The 12,052-nt window shown below is 57.4% G+C and overlaps 1 protein-coding gene across 1 annotated transcript in view; it reads right to left on the minus strand.

Moving 5' to 3' along the window:
- Window positions 1-12,052, minus strand: part of OBSCN (obscurin, cytoskeletal calmodulin and titin-interacting RhoGEF) — a 113,388-nt gene that overhangs the window by 30,043 nt on the left and 71,293 nt on the right. Inside the window, exons 38-39 of the mRNA XM_044917033.1 lie at window positions 10,400-11,255; window positions 9,369-9,647 (exon numbers count right to left, since the gene is read on the minus strand). Coding sequence (XP_044772968.1) covers window positions 9,369-9,647; window positions 10,400-11,255 — 1,135 coding nt within the window. The remainder of the gene's footprint in view (window positions 1-9,368; window positions 9,648-10,399; window positions 11,256-12,052) is intronic.

Here is a 12,052-nt window from a genome sequence, read left to right on the forward strand (position 1 = left end):
CTCTTCTTCCTCCGCCTCTTCGTCGGCTACGCGCGCACTCGGGAGGGGCGGGAGGCGGGAGGCACGGCCTGCATCGCCTGCTCAGCACCTGGCCCTCCCTGCGTGAGCCCCGCTCTGTCCAGGGTAGGACCTGCAAGGGTCCCCAGCTGGGATCCCTAAACCCAGAAGATGCGGTTGGGACTGTGGCTGGGGCCGTGTTCCTCCCACCCCCAGGGCCACCGCGAGCCCCCCCTGTGGGGGTGCTTGGCCCTTTCCTCTGAGCCTCTCTTGGCTCTCTGGCTCGCGGCGCTGCCTCAGGGCAGGGGCTCTCCTCCCCTGCTGCCCTGCAGCAGCTCATGTACGTCACCCAGAGGTGCCTGGCCTGGGGGTATTGGGGGCACGGTGCGGGCTCCCTACTCCCTGCAGCAGCAAATGGGGCTCCTTCCCCACCCCCCCACCCCAACCCCACTTCCTGTTTCCTGCAGAGCTGGAAGCAATCCTAGGTCTTTCTTGTACACAAGGGGAAACCGAGGTTGGAAGGGCCTGGCCCCTGCTGGCCCCAGAGGGGGAGCTGCCTCATCCTCTTCTGGGGAGTGTGGGGCAGCCCTGGACCGCGCTCTCAGTTCCCCACCTAGACAGCTGGACAGAGGCCCTGGGGTGGACAGACCACACCCTCTGGAGCTTCTGCACTGGTGTGGTGGGGCCCCCTCCCCTGGGACATACTGGAAGTCCCGCAACGGTGTTGGCCCACCTTTTGCTGGGTCCTGCTCAGGGCTTGGGTGTTGGCCATCCTGGGGGAAGGAGTTCGGGGGCTCCTACCTACCCCTTCTCTGCCCTCCGGCCCCCTCCCTAATTCAAACACAGGCTCCAAAACAAAGGAAGCAAAATAAAACTAACTTTTGTTTACAACTGCGTGTGCAGGTACACGTGGGGCATGCACACGTGTGTAGAGTGTGCACAGGTGTGTGAGTGTGCATGAGTGTGTATATGTACGTGTGATGTGTGCGCTCACACGTGATTATGCATGCGTACGCACACACACGTGTGTGTGTGTGTGTGTGTGTGTGTCTACCGCTGCCCTCCAGGGACACATGGCTCAGCTCCGCGCTGGCTGAGAGAAGCAAGGCTGAGGCCACGTGGGTGCCTTTCTGTGCCAGGCAGCGGGCAAGGCGGGGGGGCCCAGGCGAACACACAGACGGTGAGAACAAAGAACACGGGCAGGCCCGCACGCTCACAGCCCTGCAGTCAGAAGACAGAGAGGCCGAGGACAGCGGACAGCATTATCGGGACACTCGCCACAGCTTGCAGCGCGAGGGGCAAGGGTGACTCACAGGTGGGGAGGGTCAGCTGCTGCCAGCAAGGAGCACCCTCCGACTTGACTTAGGTGACCCCAGCTGTCGCCCAGCCCCCCTCAGGTCCAGAGCAGGCTGTGGCAAACCCCCCTGGCCTGCAGACCCGCTTTGGTGGCCCCAGGAAAAACGCAGGCCAGGACCCCAATGTCAGCCTGCCTCTGATGCCCAGGGCACGCTGAGTCCCCCAGGGGAGCCCCACCCCAGGAAGTCCTGGAGGGCCCAGCCAATTCAGATTCAGAGCAGAGACATGTGTCCCCTCTGCAAGACAGGAAGTCTCACGGGGACGGACAGCCCCTGATTGGGAGGTGTGCTGCCGGCCCTGTCGTCCTGGGGGAGGCCGGGTCTCTGTGGAGTGGCCTCTCTGTGCGGCCTGGGCCTCCTCACAGCACGCTGGCTCAAGAGGACCTGGCAAAGGCCAACGACTCTCATTCCCTCCCACCCCCTTTTTAATTGGTCTAGATGCAATTTGAGGCAGTTTGGGCCAACAGGAGGAGGACCTGCCTGGGGGCCGCTGGGGAAACAGGTTGGCTGTGTGTCCCTGAATACAGAAGTCAGTTGTGGGTCAGGCTGAGTGTCCATGCCCCGTGATTTGTGCCAACACTGGCCTAGATGTCACGGTGAAGGTGTGTTTGTAGCTGGGTTTAACACTGACAGCACACTTTGGTAACGCAGATGGCCCTACCCAATGCGGGTGGGCCTCATCCAATCAGGTGATGGTCCGAGGAGCAAAGCCCAAGGTTCCTGATCAGTCTGATGGTTATATTTGTGTCAGCCTGACTGGCTGGGTGCCCAGAGTAAGCACCATTCTGGGGGTGTCTTTGAGGTGATTCTGCATGAAATCCACACTAAATCTGCAGACTGAGTAGATGCCCTCCCCAGCATGGGTGGGCCCGACCCATTCAGGTGAAGGCCTGAGTAGACCCAGAAAGGGGAGTCAAAGGGGACTTACTTTGCTGGAGTGTTTGAGCTGGGACATCGGTCTCCCATCTTCAGACTCAGAATCAGGCTGGAAACGTCCCGGCTCTCCTGGGTCCCCAGCCTGCCCTGCATATTTCAGACTTGCCAGCCCCGTAATCACATGCGCCAATTCCTTAAGATAAATCTCTCTCTCTATGCCCGTCCTAACGGCTCTGTTTCTCTGGGGATCCCCAGCTAATACACATCCCACCAGCCAGAGCTTGTTAGCAGGACATCCCATCCCAGGGACCCATCAGTTTTGTGACTTTCCACGGTGATGACTTAGGTTCTGTTGTCACACCCTCCCCACGGACATCCTGGGCTGCCCCAGGCCTGCAGCCTCCCTCTAACACCAGTTCCTTGACATTGCACACATAGTCCTGATCCCACGCAGGATCCAGTGCCCTACAGGACGCGGCCCTGAGGCTCTCCAGGCTGTGAACTCCCAGAGGTGTAGACCGACCCCTGCAGTCCGCCTGGCACCTTATGCTCACTCAGCTACTCCAACAAGCCCCTCCCCATGAGTGGCTTGGTTTCCCCATACACCTGGGATGGCCTTGAGGACGGAGGCCTGAACCCGGGGCGCAGAGCTGACCCTTACGGACCCCCCATCTTCTGGGCCCTGCAGCAGGCTGGAGGCAGAGCCCAGGCCTTCCCACCCTGCCTCACTGCGGGGGGGGCGGGTCTGTGGGCTGGGCTGGGGGGGCAGGGCAGGAGCGGACGGGATGGCCTTCTTGTCTGGCTGTCATCCGTTTCCACAGCCAGAGCCAACTTGCCGGCTGCTTTGGGAGACTGCAGAGGGCTGTGGGGAGGGGCTGCTTGGACGCTCCCAGAATGGGGGCTGCTTCCCCCCGCCTTTGGGAAGGGAGGAGACCATGAGGAGAGAATAACAGGAAACCACCCCTGGCCCAGCAGCAGCTGGGAAGTGGGGTCCAGGACCCCCACGCCTGCCGCTTTCCCGGCTCTCCACCCCTCCGGGGCTCGCGGCCTCAGAGGGGGGCGATGGCCCGCGGACCCGGCTGCTGGACCCGGGGCGATGAGTGGGGTTCCCTGGGAGCCCCCGTGGCCAGTCAGGCCCCAGCCCCTGCTCCCGCCCCCCCAGTGCGGAGTGGCAGGCGCGAGGCGGGGGCACCCCTGAGAAGAGGCAGCCCACACGCAGGGATCCCTGCTGGCGGGCTGGTGGGCTGGGGGTCCGAGACGGCTTCCTGGAGTGGGGAGCCTGGAGCAGCGTGGCTGGCAGGCGGAGGCGGCCACCGGCCACGTGTGACTCTGGGCACCTCGGTGGCTTGGGGGAGAAGGCGCAAGTTTCCCCTGACTTGGTCTGACTCGATGTGCACTTAAGCAGCCCTGGTGGAGGTGGTTGCTGTGCTGGACAGTGCTGAGCGGCTGGGCTTGCTGCCCACTGGGAAGCTCAGGAAGGTTCCAGGTGGTGCCTGCTTGGCCTGCAGCAGTGCTGGTGGGAAGCCGACTCTGCTGCGGGCTGAGGGACGGGCTGACGTGAGGCTGGAGGAACGTGACCCCCAGCCCGTGTCGTGCTGGCTGCTTCCTCCCCCGTCCTCCCTGGGCTGGCAGGGAGGTGCTGGGTCACCTGTGGAATGCCAGGTTGCGCAGAGGAAGACCTTCTCCACGAAGGGCAAGCTGCCAGTGGCCAGCAGCCAGGGGAGCCGCATACCACGACCCGTAGGTCATGGCCAGGAGGGCGACCGAGCGCCTGGGAGGCCCTGGGGGGACGCTCCGTGCCCCTCACCACGCCCGCCAGCCCAGAAGCATGCAGCACCTCTCAGGTTAGGGGCAGCATGGCCTTGAGGCGGGTTGGGAAGGGCCAGAGGGAGCTGGATAAGCAGAGGGATGGGCGGGCCAGGGCACTGGGTAAGGCTGCCCCGAGGCGCTGCGACCATGCGCTGCTGGGCCCTTCCCGTGGAGATGGCCTGGACGACGGCCTGTGTGTGGCACCCATGTTGCCTGTGCCCCGAGGATGCAGCAGGGAGCCAGCCAGACAAATCAGCCTGGCCTCTGGCCTTGTTGGCACGCAGTGTTGCCCCTGGGGCTTGGACAGGTGGACCAGGGCAGGAGAGGCAGTGGGCAGAGTCAGGGGGGCAGGAAGCACACACTGCCTACAGACTCAGGAGGGCCTGTGGGTACTTGCGGCCAGCCTCCATCTCCCACCTTGGCTGTGACTCCAAGGAGCACATGTGGGATGAGGACACAGGACAGTCTCTCAGAATCTCCCTCAAAGGGGAGCAGAGATTGGGGAAGGCACCTGATGGGGGAAGCCCTTGGAGTTTCCCAGTGAGCACGGCAATGATGGTGTCTTTTGTTATGTAACGAGGTGACTCTGGAAAGCCCCTCAGGGTGGGGCTGGTGACCAGGGGACCCAACCCTGGGACCAGAGGGTTGGAACTTTCAGTCCCACCCCCTGACCTCGGGGAAGGGAGAAGGAATCAATCACCAATCACCAATGGCCGGTGACTCCATCAATCATGCCCACATATTGAAGCCCCCATAAAACCCCACAAGGTCAGGCTTGGAGAGCTTCTGGGCTGGTGACCACGTAGACATGTGGGGAGAAACTCCAAGCCCCTCCCCCAGTGCCTTGCCCCGTGTGTCTCTTCCATCTGGCTACTTCTGAGTTATATCTTTTTATAATAAACTGGTAATGTAGGAAGGAGAATGTTTCTCTGAGCTCTGTGAGCTGCTCCAGCAAGTTAATGGAACCCGAGGAGGGGGCTGTGGGAACCTCGGATCTGCAGCCAGCTCGTCAGAGCACAGAGGACCCCTGGACTTGTGACTGGCATCTGCAGTGAGGTGGTTTGTGGGCCTGAACCCCGAACCTGATGCTGACTCCACATGGGTCTGATGCTGACTGATGCTGACTCCATGTGGGTCTGATGCTGACTCCATGTGGATCTGATGCTGAGTCCATGTGGGTCTGATGCTGAGTCCATGTGGATCTGATGCTGAGTCCATGTGGGTCTGATGCTGACTCCATGTGGGTCTGATGCTGAGTCCATGTGGGTCTGATGCTGACTCCATGTGGACAGGTTCAGAGCTGAGTTCATTGTAGAAACCCCGGCTGGCATCAGAGAATTTCTTGTTGAATGCTTACAGATTGGAAACGATGATAAGCCCTGTGATTGCCCCAACTTCCTGCCTTGAGTTTCCAGCTCCAGGAGGGGAAACTGAGGCCAAGCCAGGTAGACCCTGAGTGGAGGAGCTGGCATCCTGGGAGATGAAGACTGCTGGTGTCCACAGGACGGAAGCCAGAGAAAAGAGAGGGCAGAGCACTGACTAGCATGTGCACAGGGTGGGGATGAGCCATCGGAGGGGGCCATCGAAACAGTGGGGAGGATGCTGTGTTTCCAGTCGGACTGGGAACTTCCCCAATCTGTGGCATCTGGTCCTCAGGAAGGGGGATCAGCCCTGGATGGAACTCTGCCGGCCCCCCACCTCAGAGGAAGACCTCAAGAAGATCTGCAGAAATACAAAGTCTCCAGCTGCCACGTGGGCAGGCATCCCGTCAAGGACCTCCAGACTCACACGGAGGCAGGAAAACACCCCCCAGTGGGTCAAAACCAAGTCAGGATGGACGCACGTGGAACTGGCAGACAAGGTCATCAAAGCAGGTATTAGAACTGTATGACCAAGACCCAGCACACGTGAAAAGAGACTCCAGTAGCACTGTAGAGACAGACGGTACACTGACAGGCCTGATGGCAGGGTAGTGACTTCAGAAGGACAGCGAAGGTCAGAGATAGTGGGACAAACAATGTGAAATGGGATGCAGACCCAAGAGCTGCACATGAAGAGGGTCAGCGCGTGGTCGCGCCACTGCACGCGGCTTCTTGTGCCTGTGACTGCAGTCCCCAGACGAGTGGGGAAGGAAAGACACTTGAGGAAATCACAGCCAAAAACACTTCCAAACTTCATTAAAACTAGAAACCCCAAATCCCGAGAACCTCCGTGAACAGCAAGCACGCGGGAACATAAAGAAAAGTGCACCCAAGAACAGCACAGTCAGATGCCTCAAAACCAGTGAAAAGAAGGAAATCCTAAAAAATACCCAGAGACCATTTTTGAGGAAAATGACAAACTGATCCTCAAAGTCATAAAACACAAGGGACCCAGATGCTCTGAACGAGAGTGAAGCTGCAGGACTAACATGTCCAGATTTCAAAACTGACTATGAAGCTACAGTAATCAAGATAGTGTGGTGTTGCCAGGATGACAGACGTACAGATCAACGGGACAGTTAGAAGCCCAGAAATGAACCCATACGTGTCATGGAAGTCAGTTTTTGACAAGAGTTCCACAGCAATTTTATAGAGGAAGATAGTCTTTTCTGTGAATGGTGCTGGAATAACTACACTTCCACGAGACAAGAATGAATTTGGGTCCTTACCTCACACCATATACCAAAAACCTACACGTAAGAGCTGAACTATAAAACTCTTAGAAGAAAACAAGGTTGTACATCTTTATAACGTCAGATTAGGCAATGGTCTTGTAGACAAGCAACCAAAGGAAAAGTACTGGATTTCATCACAATTAAAAATTCTTGTGCAGGGCGCCTGGGTGGCTCAGTTGGTTAAGCAACTGCCTTCGGCTCGGGTCATGATCCTGGAGTCCCAGGATCGAGTCCTGCATCAGGCTCCCTGCTCAGCGGGGAGTCTGCCTCTCTCTCTGACCCTCCCCCCTCTCATGCTCTCTATCTCATTCTCTCTCTCAAATAAATAAATAAAATCTTTAAAAAAAAAATTCTTGTGCATCCAAGAACACCATCAAGAAAGTGGAAGGAAAATCGTAAGAATGGGAGAAAATACTCGAAAATCATATATCTGACAAGGGCATAGTACCCACAACACATAAAGAACTCTGACAACTCAAAAACCCAACTTGAAAATGGGCACGAGATCTGAGTAGACATTTCTCCAAAGAACATACACAGGTATCCATTAAGCACATGAAAAGACAGCATCGTCAGCAAGCTGGGAAATGCAGGTCGAAACCACAGTGCTCAGGGCAGTATGGCTGAACAGAGGATCAATGGCAGGGGCTGGGGGTGGAGGAGGGGACGGGAACCCCATAGTGGGCGGCATGTACAATGGAGCTTGCCAGTTCTTTCACAAGGAAGCCACAGAATTACCATATGACCAAGCAATTCCGCTCCTACCTATGTGCCCGAGAGCTGAACACACAGGTCCCCAAACACTAAAACTTGTACACAGATGGGCACAGCAGCATTACTGATAGGACCCAAAACCACCACTGTTTTCACCAGAAACACCAGCCGATGAGTGGCTGAACAGTCCACATACACAGAGTGATTTTCAACCTGAGAAACTGATGAAGTTCACAACGTGGATGGACCTCCAAAACACACCAGGCCACAGAAACCAGACACGAGAGACCACATATCATAGGATTCCATTTATGTGAAAATGTCCAGAAAAGGCAAAGCCACAGAGACGGAGAGTAGCTCAGCAGTGTCCAGGGGCTGGGGGAGGCGGGGTGGGGACGGAGCGTGGCTCAGCAGTCCCAATTTTAAATCCCAGGGGAAAGGGCTAGTTTTGCACAGAGAAACAAAGATAAGAATGGCACCCTATTTCTCAGTGGAAACCATCCAAGCTAGTAAGTAGGGGAGCAGCACCTTCAAGGTATGAGAAGAAAAAGGAATCATCCTAGTAAAAATATCTTTCAGAGCCACGGGAGAAATACAGACTTTTTCTCAGACGTGCAAAAGCTAAGAGAATTCTAGCATTCCCAGATGATGGGGAAAATGTGGAAAGATGTCCCTCAGGCAGAAGGACAGCGATGCCAGAAATCTAGATCTCCGCGGCAGGGTGGACTAGCTCCTGCTTTGGTGAATGTACACAATTCTGCCTCGGTCACGCTAACTGACTTGCGTACAGCTGTGCTGTGGACACAGCCGTGGCCATGGCCCTGCGTCTTGCTCATGTCCGCTCAACGACCTCTCGTGGGGCTGGCCGCCCACGAATCCGTTCAGGAGAACAGTCCTTCCCAGATCCCACCCACGCTTCGGTCTCTGCTCTGACACCCGCTTTTCCAGAGACGGTGTCCCACGTTGCATTCCCGTGTCTCTGATCCTCGCCAGCACGGCGTGTGATCCCTAGTGATGAAGTTACCATCCTGCTGAGTGCACGCGACATCTCGCTGGGGCTCCGTTAGCGTTGCCCCCATGGCTAACATCCTCCAGGTGCCTCTCAGCCTTCGGCAAGTCCTCCTCCCGTGAAGCGTCTGGACATGTCTATTGCTCTGGTTCCAAGTGGAGTTTTGATTTTTTTTAAATCTGTTTACTGTTGAGCATTCTTTATGTTGTTTTAAGACAAAGTTCTTTTCTTAGATACCTGGCTTGCAGATACCTTCTCCTGCCATGTAGTCTCTCCACATGGGGTCTCTCTCAGAGCAGAAGTTCCTAACTTTTACCAATTTTCCCTTTTATGGGTGTTGCTTTAGTTGTCAAATCTAAGAAGTCTTTTCCTGGCCATAGCTCCTAAAAATTTCCTTCTATCTTTTTTTCTGAAAGTTTCATAGTTTTGTATTTTCTGTTTACATATGTAATCCATTTTGAGCTCATTTTTGTATGAGGTCAAGGTCTAATTATTTGCCTGTAAATATCCCAATTACTCCAGCACGACTTGAGATTCTATCCTTGAATCTGAAATTCTACCCTTCCTCCACTTAAACGCTCTCACACTTTCCTCAAAGATCAGATGGACCTACTCGTCCTGAGGCCTACCAGGAGTCACTGCATTAGAATAAAACACACCTCCTGTCCCCTTATCACTCGGGAAAACTTCCGGCGATTCGGGAACTATGTGCTGGGAACGAAGGACGACCAAATCCATATTTCTTATTGCACACAGCTAACCTCCACGCGTGCCTGGGGCACCTGTGACCTTTCCCAGGCCCCTCCCCAGCCTAGACACCACCCAGGGAGATGAGACCCCCACCCCCAACCTGACCCCAATCCTCCAGTGTTGTCTGGGTCCTCCTGCAACCCAGCACCACCCCCGCCCAGCTCCGGCCCTGGGGCCATCAAACCCGAACCGCCATACTCACGGTCCACGCGGAGCTCCGCCTTCGTGGAGGACACGCCCACGCTGTTCTCAGCCATGCAGCGGTAGACGCCCATGTCTGCGGGCACCACGGCTGTGATGATGAGCTGGTGGCCGCCCTGCTGGTCCTCACTGATCATATAGTGGTCATCCTCCTCCAGCATCCTTCCATCCTTGAACCAGCACACGGTGGGCATGGGCTGGCCTGTCACCACGCAGTCAAAGCTCATGGGGTAGCCGTCCTGCACCTCCTGATCCTGCAGCCCAGTCAGGAACACTGGGGCTGGGAGGGACAGGCGGGGTGTGCAGTGAGTGGGCCCCAGGCCTCTCCCCCAGCCACCCCAGCAGCTCAGTGTGCATCATCTGTTCCCACTGAGGTGGGGGGGCACTCGCAGGCACCTGGGCCAAACACAGTTCTGTCTCTGCCCGCCTAGGTCCAAGCCACCGAGAGGCCAGAGGGATCATGGACAGGAAACAGGGAGGAGGGGGAGGTAAGGGGAGACAAATGCTGTGTGGGCTGAGGGTCCAAGGGTTGCAAGCATGAGAATGGCCCAACATTGCACAGGGAGGTTCCCAGACGTGATGCCATGGGTTATTCATTAGACCCCTTGTTGTCCCTAGGGAGATGCAAGCCAACAGTGGAATGGCTCTAAAATTAATATTAGTTGCTGGAGCAGGTGATGGGGGCCGTGGAACCCCACCTTTCATAGGGGTAGTATCCCAAACCCTTACGGAGCAAAACACACAAACTCTGGAAAGTCAGTATCTTATACCCACTTCACAGAGGAGGACACTGAGGCCCAGAGAGGCTAGCTCACAACAGGCAGCTGGGATTGACATCGAGCTCTGTCTATCACCAAATCTGGGGCTCTTCCAGCTCAGTGGGCTGCATTTGCAGGGGCCAGAGGCTTGAGCCCAGCTACCTCGCTGAGTCTTCAGCTGCCGCAGTTCACCTTGGCTGGCCCTACTCCTCCTCCTTGCCCACCCCCCTCCCCCGCGGGCAGTGGGCAGACAGCGGGCAGAGGGCAGACTCACCGGCCTCTGCAGTCAGCGGGCGGGGCACCATCTCCTGAGGCGCGGCAGGGGCGGGACCCACCTTGCTGATGCGCATCTCCACCCCCCGGGGCCCCTGCTCCGACAGGCTGATGTCCACCCTGATGCCCATGGTGCCAAACATCTCCCGGAAGCAGGTGGCCGCACGGTGGGACTCGGCAAGCGACTCGAAGCGGATGCAGACGAAGTGCTCATCTTCGTGGTACGTCTGCCAGTCCCCAGGCTCCTCAGGCTGTGCTGAGCCCTCATCTGCACTGAGGAAGATCTCTTCGTCTGAAACCTCAGCCGGGCTCTTGGTGCGGAAGAGACGGTGCAGCTGCCGGGCCGCCCGGCGAAAGGCTTCGTCCAGCTCACCCCCTGAGGAGCTCTCTGCCTCGCTCTCAGTCCCGCTGACCACCACACAAGCGCTGTGGGCCACATGGCCAAACTTGCTGCTCACCTGACAGGTGTAGCGGCCAGCGTCAGCCCGGCCCAGGCCCGTGACCAGCAGGGAGCAGGTGCCGTCCGCGAGCTGGTCGATGTGGTGGTGCCGGCCGTCCGTCAGCTCCATGCCATCCTTCAGCCAGCGAGCACGCACATCCACCTTGCTGGACACCACACACTCCAGACGCAGGACATCCCCCACCTGTGCCTCAGTATCCCCAAATGTGTGGGAGAACACAGGTCCCTCCTGCTGCTTCATCTCCTTGCGGACCTTGTAACCCTTGAAGGCAGCCTGGATCTTCACAGCTGCCTTGTCCATGGACGGGTCACTCAGGTCTCCTGGTGGTGGGCAAACGGCAGCTGGCTGCTCCTGATGCTCCTGTGGCTTCCCAGGTGGGACCGTGGGGACCCCAACCTGTGCACACAGGGAAGGTAGGGAAACTGAGGCCCGTGACAGAAAAAGCACAGTGCAGGGACAGCTGGGGCAGGGCTGGAAGCAAAGCACAGGTCTCCCGTCCCAGCTCCAGGTCATCATGCCCCTCTGCTTCCTGCCCACCTGTAGCTGCTCAGCCTTTGCGTGCCTGATGGCTCCTGGTGCTGCCAAGAGGCAAGCCCGCTCCCTGAAATCACTCTAAGTGGTCACCCAGACAGAGACTGGCAGGTTGTGAGACACAGAGACCAGTTCTGGCTCTTAACAGCCGGATGGATGGGTGAGTGGGTGGATGGTGGATGGATAGGTGGTGGATGGGTGAGTAGTGGATGTGTGGGTAGGTGGGTGGGTGAGTGGTGGGTGGTGGAAGGTGGATGGGTGGGTGAGTAGATGGTGGGTGGGTGGGTGAATGGTGATGGGTGGATGGTGGATGGATGGGTGGTGGACAGGTGGGTAGGTGGGTGGTGGAAGGTGGATGGGTAGGTGAGTAGATGGTGGGTGGTTGTGTGAATGGTGGATGGGTGAGTGCTGGATGTTGGGTGGTGGATGGGTGAGTAGTAGAATGAATGGGTAGGTGGGTGGGTGAGTGGTGGATGGGTAGGTGAGTGGTGGATGGGTGGGTGGGTGAGTGGTGGGTGGGTGGGTGGGTAGGTGGATGGATGTTGGGTGGTGGATGGGTGAGTAGTGGATAGGTGGGTGGGTGGTGGATGAGTAGATGGTGGACAGGTGAGTGAATGGTGGATGGGTGGGTTGATAGGTGGGTAGTAGATGGATGGATGGTG

This window comes from Neomonachus schauinslandi, chromosome 7 (assembly GCF_002201575.2).
Source record: "Neomonachus schauinslandi chromosome 7, ASM220157v2, whole genome shotgun sequence".
Classification (NCBI taxonomy): domain Eukaryota; kingdom Metazoa; phylum Chordata; class Mammalia; order Carnivora; family Phocidae; genus Neomonachus; species Neomonachus schauinslandi.